The following is a 19,525-nucleotide window of genomic DNA, read 5'->3' as shown; positions in this document are numbered from 1 at the left end:
TTTTGTCGAGACGAGGTTCCCTTCCCGCTTCTGATACAATTTGTTTGGATTGTCCTGTAGATGTAGGATAGTGCCAAAGACATGCAGATATACAACTTTTAATTAAAATGAAATTATTGGTAGTACATCCGTAGGTTTTCCGAGCTCCATGGTCGTGGAAGCTCTGCTCCTCCTTGAGAACTTCCGGTGATGGCGTCGATGGTCCCAATTGGAGGCCGATCTCCGGACTGCTCCTCCCTCCTTGGCGGTTCAGGTTGCGGTAGGGCCCTTGGTCGATCTTCTCTACCCTCAGGCCGGCGTCGGATGAACCTGTCGAGTCGACTTCGTCGGATGAGCTCCTCGATCTCGTCTCGGAGCTAGATGCATTCCTCCGTGTCGTGGCCGTGGTCGCGGTGGTAGAGACAGAACTTGTTGGGGTTGCGCTTCCCTGGGTGTGTGCGCATCCTCTCTGGCTTAGGGAGCTGCTCCCTGACCTCCATCGGTACTTGGGTCTTCGAGGCATTGAGGGGGGCGTAGTTGCGGAATCTTCCCGGTGGAGAACCCCGCCGAACCCCACGATCCGAACTTCTCTGCCTATGTACCCGGGACGGAGTATGGGCACACTTGTGCCTAGGAGGGGATCGAGAACGCGGCCGAGCTTCTCTCGACCTTTTTTCGACTGCGGGCTTACTCGAGTCTCCCGCCTGTCGCTCTTTCGCGGTCTCCTCATCCTTCATTTTGAAGGCTTCTTCCATTCGGGCGTACCCTTCAGCCCGAGCCAACAAATCAGCAAAGTCCCTGGGGTACTTCTTCTCCAAGGAGAACAAGAGGTCATTCTTCTGAAGACCGCCCTTCAGAGCGGCCAATGCTACAGATTGGTCCAAATTTCGGACCTCCAGCGCTGCGACATTGAAGCGGTTGATGTAGGCCCGAATGGACTCCCCCTCCCTCTGCCTGACATTCATGAGGGACTCCGAGCCCTTCCGGGTGCGCCGGCTGCTGACAAAATGGACCACGAATTAGTGGCTCATTTGATCGAAGAAAAAGATGGTACCCGACTTCAGAGCCGAGTACCAGTTTCTCACCGCTCCCTTCAAGGTGGATGAGAAGGCTTGGCATAGAATGGCGTCGGGAGCGCCATGAAGCAGCATCATCGTCCGGAAGGCTTCCAGATGATCAACCGGATCCGAAGTCCCGTCGTAGCTTTCGAACTGGGGGAGCTTGAAGTTTGGCGGGATCGGTTCCTGCATGATCATTTGAGAAAAGGGAGGGTCAGTGCAAATATCCTCACCATAAGCGGGGGGAGCGTGGTGGAGTTCTTCGATCCGTCGGTTCATCTCTTGGAGTCTCCGGTCCAGGAAATCCTCTCGACTTCGGGTCTCGAGGGTCCTCTGGCAGAATGGAGGCAGGGATCTTCCAAGGGTGGAGTCGTGATCCGATTGAGGGCTCTCCACCCTCGGGTTCATTTTCCCAGGAAAGACGAGATGGCTGGCCCAAGTGGCCCGCCCCACCACCGGATTCTGGTGTTCTAGTGATACCCTTTCCAGGCGCACTGATGCTTGCGGCTGCTGCTGCTGCTGCATGGCCTCAGTGAGGCCTCTGACCTGCTGCGCCAGCAGATCAAATTGCTCCGCACCGACCGCCGTCGCCGGAGGAGGAGGAGGCTGGGAAACTGGAGGTGAGGTCGGAGCCTGAGATCTGGCCGCGGAGGCCGTGAATCGTCGTGTGGACGCCTTGCGGGGAGGCATCGGGCAAAGACCAAGTAGAGGAGGGAGGAGAGGACGCCGAAAAAGATGCCCGGAGACGGTTCCGTTGAGCGCTTCTTTAAGTATAAGGGTACTGCGAAGACACAGCCCCTTCCTCTAGCGCCAATCCTTTTGGTGCAAAAATCCGCTTACGCCGGAGAAGCTGGAGTCGCGATCGCCGCCGGGACCTGCAAAAGAAGTCTAAACCGGAGGTGGGGTTGCTCCGGCAAGACCCTCCGACGCTCAAGTCAGTTCTCTGCCTCAACAAGAATGGAGTGCTCGAATGAAAATTTTAGCAGAGTTTTTAGTTAAAAACAAGAGCTTATAGAATAACGTATCTGGGGTTCCCCCTTTTATAGGCGGAGGGGGTGACAAACTGATGGCGATGCCTGTAACCGTCTGGCAGTGGGCCGCCCATAGTCAGGAAAAGTTTGTTGCGAAGAGTAGTGGGGTGGATCCGTGGCTATTATCGGGGCGTGCCACGTGGAGTCTGCCACGAGAAGCGGAGCGGCGTTCGTTGTCGCGACTTGCCAGAGGATAGAAGAATCGCGTGGTATCCGTCGCAGGAAGTGGAGCAGGACCGTGGCCATTATTACGGCCTGCCAGGGAGTGATGGAGCCGCGTGGAATCCGTCGCAGAAGGTGGAGCAGGGTTGTGGAGTGATGGAGCCGCGTGGAATCTGCCGCATGGAATGGAGCAGAATCGCGGCTGTTACTGCGGCGCGCCAGGGGGTGAAGGTCTGCCGGCTGAAGTCCGGCTGGAGTGTCTGGCGGAGAGAGGTAGTTAGCCATCTGTCCGAGAGGAGCTCGGAATCCGGCTTTCGCAGGAGTTCGGATGGAGTCTTCCTTCAGTCACAGCCGGGGGTGGAGTCCGACTCCCGTAGGGATCTGGGCGGAGTTTCCTTGCTGTTGGAGTCCGGCTCCCTTAGGAGTCCGGATGCAGCTCACTGGCAGTCGAAATCGAGGACGAGGCCCGGCTCATGTAGGAGTCCGGGCGGAGCCTACTTGCAGTCGGAGTCGCGGGCGGAGTCCGGCTCCCGTAGGAGTCCGGGCGAAATCTGCCTGCAGCCGTTGGAGTTGAGGACAGAGCCCGGCTCCCGTAGGAATCCGGGCGGAGTCTTCCTGCAATTAAAGTCGGGGGCGAAGTCCGGCTCCCGTAGGATTCCGGGCGGAGCTTACCAGTAGTTGGAGTTGGTGACGGAGCCCGGCTCCCGTAGGAGTCCGGACGGAGTCTTCCTGCAGTTGAAGTCGGGGACGAAGTCCGGCTCCCGTAGGAGTCCGGGCGGAGCCTTCCCGCAGTTGAAGTCGGGGACGGAGCCCGGCTCCTGTAGGAGTCCGGGCGTAGCTTACCAACAGCTGGAGTTGGTGATGAAGCCCGGCTCCCGTAAGAGTCCGGGCGGAGCTTACCAGCGACTGGAGTTGGTGATGGAGCCCGACTCCCGTAGGAGTCCGGACGGAGTCTTCCTGCAATCGAAAATCGAAGGAGACCTGCAAGGATCAACCCCGTTGAGAACTTCGACTGAGGATATTTTATACCCAACAATAACTATATGATCCAATAAGACGAAATGATATACTCTACATCAAATTTTTTTCACTGCAAACGGTGCACAAAGAATTTCTCTTGCATGACCTATATATATATATATATATATATATATATATATATATATATATATATATATATATATATATATATTCTCCCTCTTTTTGTTTTTGCGAAGGGTGGCAGGAAGAATGGGCCGAAGGCAGCAATCAACACCACGGTGCGTCAGGTACTGCTGCAGTAAAAATGGAAAGCCGGAGTGATATTAAGTAATTCAGAAACTTTATATTTCTTAACGTTTTATGGTTCCACATCAGGGACCGCTTCTGCCATTTCTCCCAGTTCCTCCTACCCAAAAACAACACTAAAAATAAAAAAATCATTCTCAAACATTTCCTCTCCCTTTGTGGACTCAATCGAATTATTTCGCATTTTTACCTGAAAATTTGACAGATATTGGCTGGAATCTATGGCCAAGTTGGGCTTTCAAGCAAAACATGCTTGTAAATTTTTGACAGGATACACAAGTAAAAAAAATTCTTCCCAACATCAAAAAATATTTAATTTGGAATAGAGAACAATCATACTTATTTGGCCAGATACTTTCCTGTAAGATAAAGATGCAGATGCCAGGAGATCGAATTAATTTGACTCAGCTATGGTCAGGGATCATAAAAATATCTCGATCCATAACATTTCTGTAAAAACAACACTTTTTCCTCGCTTCCTAATTTGCTTGAGCTGCAAGAAAATTTTCAATTGCTCACTGAACTGCAGAATTTTTTTTCCTTTCACTTACAACTTGAACCTAAAAGGACGTTCCAGAACAGGCTACATCAAGCATAACATAACTCGTGCACACCTAGGATGACCCGGTCATCTATTTAACCTATAGCTTCGCCCCCGGAAGGCCACGCCAGCAGTCGTATCATTAGGCCTCGCGGAGGAAAAGGCTGGAGATCGTATTGCCCACCGAGCAACTACTCTGTGTCTGTAAAACAAAACAGTCAAGGTCCTCACGAAAGAAATGCCTTCTTTGCTTCACTAGATAAGGTGATTGCAATGGAGTACACAACCATATATTCCTGAATTAAATGGTCTAGTCCACTTTGAAATCAACTTAAAATTATTTCAACCAAAATTATGCATAGAAATATTGTACCATACAAGGAAAACTCCCTTTTTTTGGTAGAAAACTCGTTTTCAAAAAACAAGACCAAGCAGTTTTATAACACCTTATAGGCAGCTATCACAGCATCAAACTGACTTGGTAAATTGAGGGACCATTGCTTGGATGAAGATTAGGTTCTGAAAGCTCGTAAATGTTGAACTTACAACAGCCTCTTTGGATGGCCAACCAGGTTATTTATGTGATATCCCCCAAGCTGAGTGGGAACGCGTGAAAGGAAAGGCACAGGGCTCAAGAACTGTAGGGATCACGAGACTCCATAGACCCTGCATTCAGAAAATTTTTGGGTACCAAGAATCATCAGTTCATTTCTAATTCCTTTCACCTCTCTTCCTTTCCCTAGCAAAACCTCTAACCAGCATGGGGAGATATCTTATGGGTTGGGTGATTGAACATCCAAACAGGCCCAATTGTTAAGAATAATGCATTTGACTGCCGATAGAAGTTTCAGACAAATGCATGGGGACCTAAGCACATCCAAGCAACAGCACATAAATACAAATAACCGGTAGATTGACAAGAGGCAGGTGAAAACCCCACACTGATAAAACACAGAAATAGAGGTAAAAAGTGCATCATAATGACATGAAAAAGGATACACCCAATTAGGAGTCTTCAGAATATTTTTTCCACCAGCAAGAGGATGCAACACCGTTAGGAAGTAGTACAGATGCCCAGCGACAATTCCCAGTAAGTCAGGCATAAGTGGTGAACCAAAGATAACATCCAGAGAAAGCATCACCCATGGTAGATAAAATGCCTACAGAAGAAAGTAAAGGACATACAAATATGAGGACTCCTGAAAAATTTTAGGGGAAGCAAGAATTACTGAAGTTAGCATACCTTTAGCGTAACGAGGCCATATATGTTGATCTGGGCATCTGGAAACTCTCTACTCCAAACATAGAGAAGCATAAAGACCAGTGAAATCCCTAAGAAAGGGGACCACAAAGGAGGGATGGCAGACAAAGCCTACAATTTTTAAGTATCAAGATAACAAGAAAAGGTTAGCTCGCTTGTTGAGGTATATTTCTATGATTGCAAGCACCCAATATTACAAATAAAATGAATTAATTACAAGAGATGATGGTAGAGAAAGAGGCTATTCAAAAGGAAGATCTCACTTACCAACAATGAGAATGCTCCAAACATCATCATCCATAAAAAGTCTGCAGTACGCTTATCGAAAGGACCTCTCTCCAACTGTACTCCATATCTTGCTCTACAAGCCAAATACATTTATGATCAAAAGTCACATGAACAATAGTTTTGTTAAAACTCCCACATCTGCTAAAATCACATAATAAAACTGGAAGTATACCCAGAAGCTTACATCATGAGAAGACGAATTCCAAAGTTGATTGAAAATTTACCAAGGAAGAAAAAGTTTGTGAGCAACCTCCACACCTGCAAATAAAGTCAAATTTAGTTCAGAATTATTTGAAGTATTCTCACAGAGATCTTGATTCTCTAGTGTGAAATATTATGCATCCCCATAAGGGAATGTGGAAATGTGGGATAGAATGAGATTGAGTCAGAGAACTCTGTCTCAAGCCCAAGACAGGCCCAGGCCAAAGCTGGCTGCAGAGAATTGGATAAGTTTTCAGGTTGGGTTGGTCCTGGACCAGGCCAAGTTCATGTTCAGCAAGTTGCCAAGTTTACATGCCCAGACCTGCTCAGAATTCTCTCTCTCTCTCTCTCTCTCCCCCCCCCGGCGCCAAAAAACAACAACCCCCCTCTCTGTGGCTCGGGCAACAGAGCCTGAGCCTTACTTTTTCAAGTTGGGTCACTCAGGCTGAACACGGCAGTCCACCCCACTGACAGCCCTACAGTTATGTTATTAGAGTTCAACATTTAATATATATCTGGTGTTTAACATACCAAGAGATGGGAGCCAAGAAAGATACAAAGACCAACCATCAATTTGCTGGTGTCAACATATCCTAAAAAATTCTAAAAGATTAAATAAAGATGACCTTCTGGAGGATGTGACAAGCCAACATGAAAGTTTCATAGCAGGGGATATTCTAGATCAACTTAAAAAATCATCAAACAGCCTATGAGTATTTGGGAAAAAAACTTTTGATCTCAAAGATAATATGAAATGGGAGTTCGCATCTAAATTTGTAGGCACAATCGGGATTATGAAGGGACATCAATATATCAGGGGACTGCAATTACTTCAAAAATAAAAAAGGTTGCAACCAGCAAGTACATGAGAGAGGCCACCAATCTTGATATACATATACTCCGTGGTACTCCTGGCAATAGGTCAAGTCCAAGGCTTAGGATTGCATGTCCATTTACACTTCTTTCTTCACCTTTTGCCCAAACTCCATGTTAGGATTTGACGCCTCGAGATTCAGCCCACATTGAGCCCACAGCGAGGTTCGCGGCGAAAAACGGAGTCCAACGAGACCAAGATCACCTGAATCGGAGCTCGGATGGAGGAAATACGAGCTTTTGAAGTCGGCACGAGAATCGAGGCGGCGGCGGAACGCCGGCGACCGGCGGCGGGCGGCGGGCGGCAGCGGCGAGCGAGACGCGCGACCCAGGCCCGCGCGAGCGAGGGGCCCGCGGCCCAGCCAGGCGCGCGGCCCAGGCCTGCGCGCGCGGGCCGGCCCAGGCCAGCGGCCTGCTGGCCCCCTTGCCTCGGTCCACCGCGGACCGGGCGGTCCACGGCGCGGCCTGTGGACCGCGTGGGCGTTTCCCACGCGTTTCTCGCGGTCCACGGCACTATTCCGTGAACCGGAGCGCGATCCGACGGCCCAGGAGGCTCTCGATTTTGATCGGACGGTCTGGGACGTGATTTGGGTTGATTAAGGAGTCCTAATCACGATCTAAGTCGTGATTAAGGTCTATAAAACCCTGTGATGAAACAGAGAGGGTGTGGATTCGGTTTTTGCACCGTACGAAGTCCGTACGAGTCCGATTGAAGAGAGAGAGGCGGGCGTGCTGTGAGAGGAGCAGGAGGCTCCTGGGCAGCGGTCGCCAGGCTCTTCAGAGGTTCAGGGGGGTCTTCAAGAGAGAGAGAGCTTTTGTGAGGGGAACTTCAGGTGAGAGAGAATTGGGTGTACAAGGGTTGAGGGTGAGGTCTCCTCTTGTAAAATTTCTTTTTCATAATGAAGTTTGCATGCCCCGTGGAGGTGAGCCCTTTTGTGGCTGATCCACGTATTTTGATTGTTTTTCCTTTTGTTTTGTTTCTTCTTTCTTCCTGCTGCATCGCGTGGTACTGAAAGGATCTTGGGAGGTGGTGTCCTGGCCAGACATCCACCCAACAAGTGGTATCAGAGCAAGGCGGTACAAGGACGCAGATTGCAGTGGTGGTGAGCAAGACTGAAGATGGAGAAGACAGGAACAATCAAGATGGAGATCAACAAGTTTGATGGTAAGAGCAATTTCTCCTTGTGGCAGGCAAGGGTGAAGGACGTGCTCATCCAACAGGGGTTGATCGATGCTCTCTTGTGCGATGAGAAGCCGACCACCATGGAGGTGCGGGATTGGAAACGGCTACAGATGCAGGCGGTGAGTACCATCCGCATGTACCTGGCGGATGAGGTGGTGATCCATGTGCTGAGCGAGACTTCCCCGACGGTGCTGTGGTCGAAGCTCGAGGAGTTGTACATGGCGAAGTCTCTCACCAACACTCTTTTCCTCTGGAGGCAGTTTTACCAACTGCGGATGACTAAGGGACAGAGCGTGCAGGAGCATTTGAGCCACTTCCAGAAGATCCTCACCGACCTTCTCAGCGTTGGCGAAAACGTTGAGGAGAAGACCACGGCGCTGGTTTTGCTGGCGTCGCTTCCCTCTTCGTATGAGTCCTTGGTGACTGCTCTTCTAGTGGGGAAGAGCACTATCAAGATGGACGAGGTCACCGCGGCGATACTCCAGAATGAGGTTCTCAGGAGGGAGAACCCAGCTTCGAGCTCAGGTGGCGATAGCTCAGCTTTGGTGGCTTCTGGAGGTGCAGGAGGCGGTAGACGGAGCGACAGGAGATCGCAACGAGGGCGGTCTAAGTCCAGGAGGGACTTGAGCAAAACCAGGTGTTACCGGTGTGAGGAGTTGGGGCATCTAGCCAGAGATTGCCCTCAACTGAAAAATCGGACGGTGGCTGCTGTAGCGACGGCCGGCAGTGATTTAGATGGAGATGTCTTTGAGATATCTGACGAGGTATCTACTTCTTCCCAGCAGTGGATATTAGATTCTGCATGCCCCTATCATGTGTGTTGCAGAGAGGAGCAGTTTGACTCCCTGAAGAACAGTGAGGGCACTGTATATCTGCCGGATGGATCGAGCTGTGCGATCAGAGGCATTGAGACGGTCAGCTGGAGGACACATGACGGTGCAGTGAGGAGATTGGGGGAGGTCCGATACATACCCGATTTCAGACGGAATCTTATCTCACTTAGCAGACTGGATTCGAGAGGCTACAGGATGGTAGCTGGTGGAGGAATCCTGAAGATGCTACGCGGCAATAGGATTGTGCTGGAGGGGAAGAAGGGGAGCAGAGGACATTATTACCTGGTAGGGAGCCCAGTGCGAGGTGGAGCATCGGGAGCCAGGTGGAGCCCAGAGCGAGGTGGAGATCCAGGAGGTGGATCGGGCACGAGACAGGAGATTCGGGAGGACGAGAGGCGACGTCGCAAGATGAGATTCCTATTGCCGCAGGATGATGCCCCGAGCAGGTCTCAGGTCAGGAGGAGCATAGCATACGACGGAGATGGGATCGAGCAGCCTAGCTCGACTCCCATGTTTGTCCATCCATGATCAGCAGGTGATTGTCCCAGGGCATGGGGGCGAGGAGATCCAGAAGCTCTCGGAGTTTGGAGGAGGCCGAATATCGAGTCGAGATGGAGATTGTTAGGATTTGACACCTCGAGATTCAGCCCACATTGAGCCCACAGCGAGGTTCGCGGCGAAAAACGGAGTCCAACGAGACCAAGATCATCTGAATCGGAGCTCGGATGGAGGAGATACGAGCTTTTGAAGTCGGCACGAGAATCGAGGCGGCGGCAGACCGCCAGCGGGCGGCAGCGGCGCGGCCGCAGGCGGCGGCGTGCGGGACGCGCGACCCAGGCCCGCTCGGGCGGGGGGCCCGCGGCCCAAGCGGGCGTGCGGCCCAGCCGGGCGCGCGGCCCAGGCGCGCGCAGGCCCGCGCGCGGGCCGGCCCAGGCCAGCGACCTGCTGGCCCCCTTGCCTCGGTCCACCATAGACTGGGCGGTCCACGACGCGGCCTGTGGACCGCGTGGGCGTTTCCCACGCGTTTCTCGCGGTCCACGGCACTATTCCATGGACCGAAGCGCGATCCGACGGCCCAGGAGGCTCCCGATTTTGATCGGGCGGTCTAGGACGTGATTTGGGTTGATTAAGGAGTCCTAATCACGATCTAAGTCGTGATTAAGGTCTATAAAACCCTGTGATGAAACAGAGAGGGTGTGAATTCAGTTTTTGCGCCGTACGAAGTCCGCACGAGTCCGATTGAAGAGAGAGAGGCGGGCGTGCTGTGAGAGAAGGAGCAGGAGGCTCCTGGACAGCGATCGCCAGGCTCTTCAGGGGTTCAGGGGGGTCTTCAAGAGAGAGAGAGCTTTTATGAGGAGAACTTCAGGTGAGAGAGAATTGGGTGTACAAGGATTGAGGGTGAGGTCTCTTCTTGTAAAATTTCTTTTTCATAGTGAAGTTTGCATGCCCCGTGGAGGTGAGCCCTTTTGTGGCTGATCCACGTATTTTGATTGTTTTTCCTTTTGTTTTGTTTCTTCTTTCTTCCTGCTGCATCGCGTGGTACTGAAAGGATCTTGGGAGGTGGTGTCCTGGCCAGACATCCACCCAACACTCCATGAAGTCCTCCATTGTACATGACTCCATTAATTCTTGGGAAGATTCTGTATTGTCCGCCTTCTCCCTACCTAGCTCCAATCATCCTTTAGCCTCTTCTACATCCACAACCAACTAGTGCCCCCCTATATTCCAACCTAGTGTCTTCAAAATCCTTATATCACCAATATTCTCCTCCACTCCCCCATTCTTGATTCCTTCTGTTTTATCTTCTTCCTATCCTTTCCTACCCTGATGACTGCAAGGTCCCTTCACCTCCTGGACAACTTATATATGCATCATACCAAATACAAGCCAAAGAAGATTCTATAGACAAGATCTCATATTTCACTCCCTTGAGTCATCCTTACCACAGGCACAATAATTTAAAGGCTAGAGAAAGAGAAGTTGGCACATCATATATTTAGCAATGATGGAATCAAGAGGATGAGCCTTGGTGCAACAATAATGTTGCTCCATGATAACCTGGAAGTGATGAGTTTAAAACTCACAAAATAAAAGGGGGCCTCTCTATGTGCAGGGGTAAGGCTGCATAATCTAACTCTCCAAACCCCTCTATGGTGGAAGCCTCATGTACTGAGACACTTTTTGGTAAGGATAGAATCAGCTCTATATTATTAATTATACAGACATAAAGGGGCATTCAGTAAGTGGAATGCTTGTTGCATTGGATGAGTAATGCAGCATTGTGCACATTGGCTTAAGGTTGATCCAACTGAAGTTAAGCTGTATGAAGGCAACCTACAAGTATGGGATTATTTTTCACCAATTCAGAGGCTTAAACTAAAGGTGGAAAAGCTTCAACACAACTAAGCATATTTCTAGAGGCACATCAAAAAACTTCATATGCTAATTGAAAAGTGATGATAAGGGACTCAACATAGAAGGTCACCTAGCTCATTAGTGAGATAGTTGCACTAGTGCACACCGCCCTAAGAATATTAATTTTACCTTTAATACATGCATACATAGAAAAAAAATAAGTGCATCTTTACCAATTTTGTGAAGGTCCATGATTTTATTGGTCATAGACTCGGGCAACAATGTGATCATTCATCCAAGAATATGGGAAAAAACTGTAAAGAATAAGGGCACTCTCTTGTAACATGAGTTGCAAGAAGGCAATGGATGCTCTTGTTGCATGTTGAGAAAGACAATGATGCAAGGAGATTTCGTTGGTTGACATATATAAGATACTTTGATGACTGACCACAGCCATAACAACAAGTGACATGTACCACTGCATTCACCATGATGTCAAACCCGACAAGGACAATTGCCATTTCTATGTTGCACACTATACTTTTTCCTTCGGCCTTGGAATAATTGGTCAATGAAGCAGGTTTCAGCATGCTAAATGAGGATTGGTCAGCAAATGATCCTAATACTGCATTTCAAATTGCCTTGTAAATTGGGCCCTGTTATTATAATGGCCAATGTTACTCGAAGAATTTAAGGGAACCCAGCTACTGACCAATGTTGCAAGAATCTCAATAAGATTGCTTGGCACAATGTAGACCTTGTGTATATCTTTCATCAGATGATCATGATATGCCTAGTTATTTGAAAAGAGAAAACAAATGCATAAATCCAATATCAGCCGAGATAGATTTATATTCTTTCATTACACAACTCTTGTTTGACTAAAGGCAATAAAACAACATAATTTTCAGAAAATTGTCTTCACAAAGTCTCCCATATGTATAATGATGACTTTTTAGCACTCCAAAGGGAATGATATGTACAAACGAGCAAAATTAAAATGACGATTAAAATGAATAATAGACTACCAACTAGTAACAGGTTGCCCAGCAGGCAAAATAATAAAGATTAGTACCATGAAAAAGACTGTTACTTAAACTTGATAAACTTGTTCATACATGTTACGTCAATGCCAGTTGTTATAGAACAAAAACATTAAAGTAGAACAGATTCCTTAACAGACTATCCAATAGTATAAGGGGGAAGAAAACCTCCTTAGGGTAAAAAGAAAGATTGAGGACGGTACCTGAAAACGTGAAACTACAAAAGGATAGAATAGTGCAATACTTTCAGGAGAAAGTATTCCTAACTGATATGCCGCTGTGGTCAGCAAACACAGCGTCCCATATGCCTTGCTGATTGGTGGAAGAGAATTATAGAATCTGAATTTAAAAAAACCATCACAAAGTACAGCAAAGTTACCGAACCAAACAGTAAACCAAACTATAGCAAATCTCAAGCATCAATCTAATTAAATTCCAAGAGAGAGAGACTCTCTTCGGGCATATAATATTCAATATTAAAAACACATCTATTGAAAATGTACACCACTGGTTCCTGAAACAAGCCATGAAATATGCTTCTTTTCAAGTCAGATAATTTATGCAGCTTGAGTTACTCGGTGCAGGCACTAAACCATAATGAAAGGTTTTAAGAAACGCGCCCAACATATAAAGAAAGAGAACATCACTACACATTGGTACAAATTTTAAATCCTTCAAGATCAAATATTAGCACAAGTTAGGAGACTCCTCAGATTCTGAAAATTACTTTTAAAAGCAAGCCACATTTGTTCTAGAACCAGAAAGGGAGGTTTTGCATTCATCGACATGAATTAAATAAAATAATTATATCACTAGCCCTCAATGGTGATTATACGCAAAAACAAACCCTAAAGAACAACAGGAACCCTCCCAATTCCCAACACAAACGAACCTTTGCTTTTTCTTTGGCAACACGGATCAAATTTCATCCAAAAGATTAGCATCAAAACCCCAGCCAAGAACTAAATCCAACTAATTTTTAAGAATAACAAACCCCGTGACCTACAACTCCATATTAACAGCATCTCAAAGACTTCGAAGACAAGTTCGCCAAAAAAAAAAAAAAAAAACAGCCTCCCCAGAAATACTTTTCAATTAGCCAAAGATATCAACAACAAACCAATTTTTTCCACAAAAATTGGTAGCCAAAGATGTCGACAAAGAAACCAAGAAATCTTCGAAGAAGAAATATAAGAAAAATTAGAATAAGTAATGAAGTTACTCCGCGGGCGTAGACATCGCCCCAAGTCGAAGAGAGACGTTAGATCCGGAATTGCCCTTATCGATCGATGGGGACACGGAGACGGAGACGGAGACGGAGACGGAGAGAAAAGCCAAGAAAAGTTGGAGAGAAGGAAGGGAAGAACAGCATATGTTCGACCGGAGAGGCGTGAGATAAGAAGGTCTTGGAACTCCTGGAACACCCGATTCTTGGCTGATTCGCACGTGCCACCATCGAGCCTCGTTGGACGGTTTTGTGACGTGGCGGGTCACTGACGACCGCTCGATGATCTAATCCAACGGTGTGGGATAGCCTGCGGTCATTCTTTACATTTCTCTCCAAGGGAACTAGTTTGCGCTAAAAGCCTAAAACATCCTCTCTCTCTCTCTCTCTAGGGACTTGGGCTGCAGTCCGGACAAGCTACAACATCGGATTCGTTCAACCCAATCCCCTCTTAAATTCAAGTTAGGCCTTGTTATAATCAAAGAAGACGGGGTTTGATCAGATTAATTAGATTACATTAGGCTGCATAAATAATTTAAAATGAAAAAAAATCAAACATGTTTCCTAGTTACTAGGTTACTATTAGATTGATAGGGATCTTAGAGAAGTATACTTCTGCGATTCTATGACTCAATAGACTAAAATATGATTAAATTAAATAATATGCATTTCACATCCCAACTTTGTGTGGAATTATGTTGAAGAAAAGCTAGAAAAACAAAATTGCCTAGAGTAGAATTGTACATGGCATATACAATACTTTGTGTCAACTAATTAAAACTCTCTCATCAGGTTCGGGCTAGATACTTTCTTAGGTGCCACATTAGAAATTTGAACATCCTAACTAGATCGATAGGATCACAGGCATTCTACATATCAAAACTTCATCCAAAAAATTATAATAATTATGAAAAAGAAAAAAACTGATAGCAAAAAAATTCTGTAGGATTTACATGGACAAGCATGGCCCTGCAAGAAAAGTGTAGCTTCTAAAAGAAGGCTAGCTAAAGTGGAACAGTTTATTACCTGGCCAATGGATACTCCAAGTTTTTTTTCATTCCATAACCAATTCACAGAATTCAAAAGTCTTTTTGAAGGATCAACAAAGACAAGGTCCCAAAAAATATCTAAAATGAAACTATTCTAACCAGCACGTTAACAGAGAATGAATATACATACATATGGATATATACCACCATGAGACACATAAGATAATTTTTCCTTCTTAAGACAGCCTCCTTCCCCATCTATACATCCATTCATCTCAAGCAAAAATCCTCCCCCGAGCTGATCAGGACTTCAGGCAATCCCTATAACGGGAACAAGCGAGAGTAACAACATAAACAGCAGGACTTCCATAATCTTCTTCTGGATACCACCTTGTGCTCTTGATGGAACAACAGCTGATGTTGTAGAATTTCCACGGCTCAACTTCCTGTGAGCGTGCAAGTAAAGACCATTTCAGTAAAGGAGTTTGTACGGTTTGATCCACTGAATGGCAGGAAGGGATTAGTATATACATACCTTGAGGTTGCATAAATGCAATTGTCATAACCTGCAGACAAATAAATGTATCGAGGAATGATCATGTGACAAAAGATGGAAAGGAAAAACAATTGATCATTCTTTGAGAATCAAAAAATGGTGCTGTAATGGCATTATATGTTCTAGTAGTGGTGAAAATTTCAGAAATTAAGCCTCATGAAGATAGATAGCTTTCAGGCTTAGAAACCTTCTCAAGAGGCATCAAATAAATAGTAAAATTAAATACTAATCAAACCTCTTGGTCCTTTTTTTTTTCTTTCTTTCTTTCCATTTTTGGCTGGGAGAGCTCGGTGCAGCAGCCCTAAATATTGGTATGAATTGACTGACAAGGGTCAGTGGTATCTTCCAGGCAAAAGGAGGATCCACCTTCCCTCGCACAATTCCACCATTGGATCATCCACTTGTTGCTTTGAGATCTGCGCAAGTGGATGAATAATGAAGTTCAGAGCGCTCTGAGATCAGTGTGGTGGGTGATCCAACAGTGGATTTGCATGAAGGAAGATGAATCCTTCTTTCATGCGAAAGATACGACCCCGATGCGAGCAACAAAGGTTAGCCTAGGATAACTTGAACCGGTAGAATAGAGGGGAACAAATGATCAATAGAAACATGTAAGAGCTACGTACAACTTTAAATTTGATTTAGTCAACCATCAACCAGGGGCAGAGTATGTGAGCTGCTGCAAAATGGAGGATGTTAGAATCCAGATTGATTTTGTCATTAAGTTGTCAAGAGCATAATATGGAATGTTGAGGAAGCCAGCACTAATCACACTAATCAATATATATGTGTTAGTCAATCTGAGAGATATTTAAAAAAATGCAAAAGAATTCATTCCATCTTACTAATGTAAAAAAAAAAGGTTCATGGCAAAATTACCAGCCATATCATTGCAAGGCTTTCTGTGGTTTTCGAAATTAAATATAAGGCAATTATCAAAAAACTTATTTTCCATTAGTTTCAATTTGATTTTTGAATTGTAACAAACAGAGAAGCTTGCATGCCAGAATGTGATATAAAATGGGAATTCACCTAAACTACATGGCGACAGTTCAATTTCTTTTCTTTGTATAAGCCTGATCTTTAGCAAGATCATGACATTCAACGATCTTGTCATCTTCTCCTTGACCCTTAAATCCCTAAAGCCACTTTCCCAACAAGGCCAGGCTTGTGTCCTGATGTATAGTGATCCAATCCCTTCCACCATTAACGGACTTCTAGAGATACTCCCTGCCTAGCCAAGTGATGGATGTCCTTTATGCATGCCATTATGACCTCTCCAATCTGCATCCTAATGGAAGGGTGGACAACTTAAGGGCAACCATACTGCAAAAAGGTAAGAGTTCTCCTTTCCACCAACTTTTTCTGCCTTTCTAGTCTCTACTTACCATGGTGCCCTGATCACATATACCCTACTTATTAAGCTACAAAATAGACACTAGTTATCACATTTTCCTGGTCATAGAGATCGAACAAGGTGGCTTAGGGAATGGATAATTTCTGATCGGGTTGTGCAAGGCATGTTATTGTGCTAACAGCCTAACACAAGGGATCATTTGAGATTCACCTTGAACTTTGAATAGGTTTCAGAAGTAAATGTTTTCGAAGGCTCAAGACTATTGGTTATTGGACTTCATACAAAGGCTCAACCATTGAAAAATCCTGATTGCACTAAGGTATCTGCTTGGAACTGGATTAAATGCCAAATCAGGTGTCCATATGGAAGTCATCACATCAAGCATAATGTGGTTTGTTGTGGCAAGCATAGGCACGTGATAATGGAAACAGTTGGAATGGTTCTGATGATACACCTGTAAAAGTGTATGCAATATCAATGATGCAGGATCAGCCACGGTGGTAAACAGGGGGCACCAAACAATAGCAGACACTGGCAGATCATGAACATGGGCAGTGCACATGTCCAAGGTATACCCTCATAATTTTGCTGAATTTTTCATGAATATTGAATGGCAAAGTCAAGTCTTATTGTTTGCAGATCAAAGTCTAGCAGGTTTTGCATGATACATCATCCATAAAAGTTTAATTTCATCAGTAGATATTGTACAACATATGCATGTACAATCTAGGTGGTGTTCTCACAACATTACTTTGTCATTGTGTTATAGGTTGTTGGATCACATAATAGACATTCTATAATGGGAGATCAAAAATGGCATTTATGTTTCCTAAGTTTAACACCATGAGCATTACTCCATATCATGGCACAATTTCGTGTCGCACATCCACCAATACTAGAAAGTTTAGGAAATTTCTGATAATAGAAATAACTAATATTTTGGTATTTAATATTATCGTTAATTCATTATAGAATGAGGATTATTCTACTTGTTGGAAAACAAAATCAGACTTATCCATCCATGCTAGAGGTGAGATGCAAAATGACATGAAATGCAAGAAGGATAATTGTATGAATTCGAGAAAATTCCATAAGTTGCATTAAAGACCTTGGAACAAAGATATTTCCATTATTTCATATTTCACTCAGCATGTTATAAGATAGGCATGCTTACTTGGATCTTTTGTGGTCCTCACCCCTGTACCTCCAAAGCTACAAGCAACATCAGTAGCCCCATTCTGCTGATAATAGCTATTAAAAGCATAGGACGCATGAGAAACCAAGGTATCCGGTTGATAACAAGGCTGGCTAGGCTGAATCGCTGAACAATCAACATTTCCAGGACCACAAGCCCAATCCAAGGCATTTTGCAAATCCAGTTCTGAAGCATTGGTTGAAGCAACACACCATGTCCCATTAGAACTCGTCATGTTTCCCCCTGTAATGACATCCACATTCCCTCTGCCAGTCAAGTCAAGACTATAGATGCTAGTTCGGTCAGGGTAGAACAGCCCCCAATTCCTCTCTGATTCCAGCCCAGGCTTCCTATTCTCATTGAACAACGAAAATATATAGACATCAATCTCCTCCCCAGGCTTTGCTGGAGTCCCCGTATCATTGATGACATGGCGAATAAGATTGGTGTTGTAAGTCTGAGCATTATCCGTAGTTGCAGCAGTTTCTTTGGCAGAGCCCTTGTTAGGCCACCCTGATTCAGTAACCATAACCTCCAAAGTCCTGAAATTTAGAGCCATAAGCGCGAAGAAGACAGCATCCAGCTGAGCATCAAACATGTTAGTGTAAACCAAACCCGTATTTGGATCAATGACATCTGAAGAGGAAGATGAGAACAGTGCGTAACTCAAAGAGACATTGCTCGGGGAGTCTCTATAAGCATAATAAGGATAGAGATCCACCATGAATGGGGATTCGTTTTCCACGAGAAACTCCAGCATTGGTCTCAAAAAGAAAGCATAGCTGCTGTTGAAAGCCCCGGCAGATGGTGGAAAGGATCTCGACAAAACTCCAAGCGAATGAGTACTCGACACTTTGATCTTTTTATGTAACCCGACCTTCTTCAGAGCAGTTTGAACATTGGTCATGGCCGGCACGACAAGTGCAGAGACATTGATACGGCTTTCAGTAACCTCGGCTCCTACCGTAATGTAAGGGATCATGGTCGCCGGGTAGTAGGGAAGGATGCTGTTCTTAAGCCAAGTGTCAACATTGGACTGGTACTGAGAGAAGGCAAGCAAGTCCGAGTTCGGGACCCCAATCATGAGCTCCACGCCGGTGTTGGCGAAGGCCTTGATAACCTGGATGTTGGAGTCATAGATTCTAACGTACTTGATCGAGTGAAGCCTGACCAGTTGCGCAACTTTGTCAGGTGTCGGGAGGTCATCGGCATTCCGGCCATAGCAGACGCCGATTTTGCCCCCACTGCAAAGCCCTGTCACAGGAGTAGGGAGTTATGTATGCTCTCGAGACTCATGAAATGAAATAACAGTAAGAAACTATCGAATCTTCTACAAAAGAAATGAAATGCTCGAATGCATTGCTTGATGACCGATCCCTGATGAGCACTGGTAGTTCTTGACATATTAAATGCTTATACGAGAAATGCTTGTAAGTTATCTGATCGAGAAAAGTAATACAAGAACGAAACTGTTAAGCACTCTATCGGGGCTAAATGGCTAATAAGTCCTCAAAACCTCTAGATACAAGCATCTGGACTAAAGAAACCGGTTACAAGACAAACTTTTGATCCTCTTGTTACAAAACCCAAAAGAGAAAAAAGGAAGTGCATTGCTTGATGAGTGCTGACTTCGTGGTACACTCAATGCTTTATACAGAAAAATGGTAATGAAATCTCCAATCAAGAAATGATAGCACTAAAAATTCAAACTTTGATCATGACCAGAAAAAAGCTGACAGAAATTTATGGGTAACGTTTAATTGCAAGTCACTGAGCCCCTTTACTCTCTGAAACTGCAAAATTGTGGAAAATAAAGAAGAAACATATATTGAACGAAGAAAAGAGAGGGTGAAGCCTACTCACCAGGGAAGAGCAAAAGGAACAGCAGAGGGATCACAAGGAGTTCTCTCGCCATGAAGAAGCTAAGATGGCCAGCTTTAGATTTCCTCCAAAGCTTCCCAAAATGCTCCCGCTCTTCCTCCTCGAATAAAATCTCTTCTACCATCCTCTTCCCCGAATATCTCTCTCATACGTGAGAAGAATTTCCAACCATTGGCTTTGCAGTCGGAGAAGAAGCCGCTCGTCAGGTGTTCAGTGGAAAATGCGTA

At 45.6% G+C, this 19,525-nt stretch overlaps 2 protein-coding genes across 6 annotated transcripts; both read right to left on the bottom strand.

Annotated features, from left to right (window-relative positions):
- Window positions 1-3,872: 3,872 nt before the first annotated feature.
- On the bottom strand, window positions 3,873-13,484 carry LOC105040211 (derlin-1). The gene is made up of 7 exons (XM_010916642.4): window positions 13,318-13,484; window positions 12,299-12,434; window positions 5,792-5,865; window positions 5,587-5,680; window positions 5,302-5,430; window positions 5,058-5,218; window positions 3,873-4,260 (listed from the first exon to the last, which is right to left on the bottom strand). Exons 1-7 carry the CDS (start codon window positions 13,332-13,334, stop codon window positions 4,146-4,148), a joined length of 726 nt encoding a protein of 241 aa, XP_010914944.1. The 5' UTR covers window positions 13,335-13,484; the 3' UTR covers window positions 3,873-4,145.
- Window positions 13,485-14,358: 874 nt separating this feature from the next.
- LOC105040202 (glucan endo-1,3-beta-glucosidase 13) lies at window positions 14,359-19,525 on the bottom strand. Of its 5 annotated transcripts, none has more exons than XR_012139179.1 (6): window positions 19,281-19,525; window positions 17,397-18,671; window positions 15,492-15,544; window positions 15,101-15,281; window positions 14,845-14,875; window positions 14,614-14,755 (listed from the first exon to the last, which is right to left on the bottom strand). XR_012139179.1 is itself a non-coding variant. In XM_073252860.1 (5 exons), the coding sequence occupies exons 1-3, from the start codon at window positions 19,420-19,422 to the stop codon at window positions 15,507-15,509; spliced, it is 1,455 nt and encodes a 484-aa protein (XP_073108961.1). In that variant the 5' UTR covers window positions 19,423-19,525; the 3' UTR covers window positions 14,359-14,755; window positions 14,845-14,875; window positions 15,492-15,506. The 5 variants fall into 5 exon arrangements, 3 of the variants coding, with proteins under 3 accessions (XP_073108961.1, XP_073108962.1, XP_010914932.1); XR_012139180.1 differs by having other exon boundaries at window positions 15,492-15,541; XM_073252860.1 differs by lacking the exon at window positions 15,101-15,281 and having other exon boundaries at window positions 14,359-14,755.

This window comes from Elaeis guineensis, chromosome 2, assembly GCF_000442705.2.
Source record: "Elaeis guineensis isolate ETL-2024a chromosome 2, EG11, whole genome shotgun sequence".
Taxonomy (NCBI): domain Eukaryota; kingdom Viridiplantae; phylum Streptophyta; class Magnoliopsida; order Arecales; family Arecaceae; genus Elaeis; species Elaeis guineensis.
Note: the sequence above shows the minus strand (reverse complement) of the source record. Positions and strands in the feature narration are given on the sequence as shown.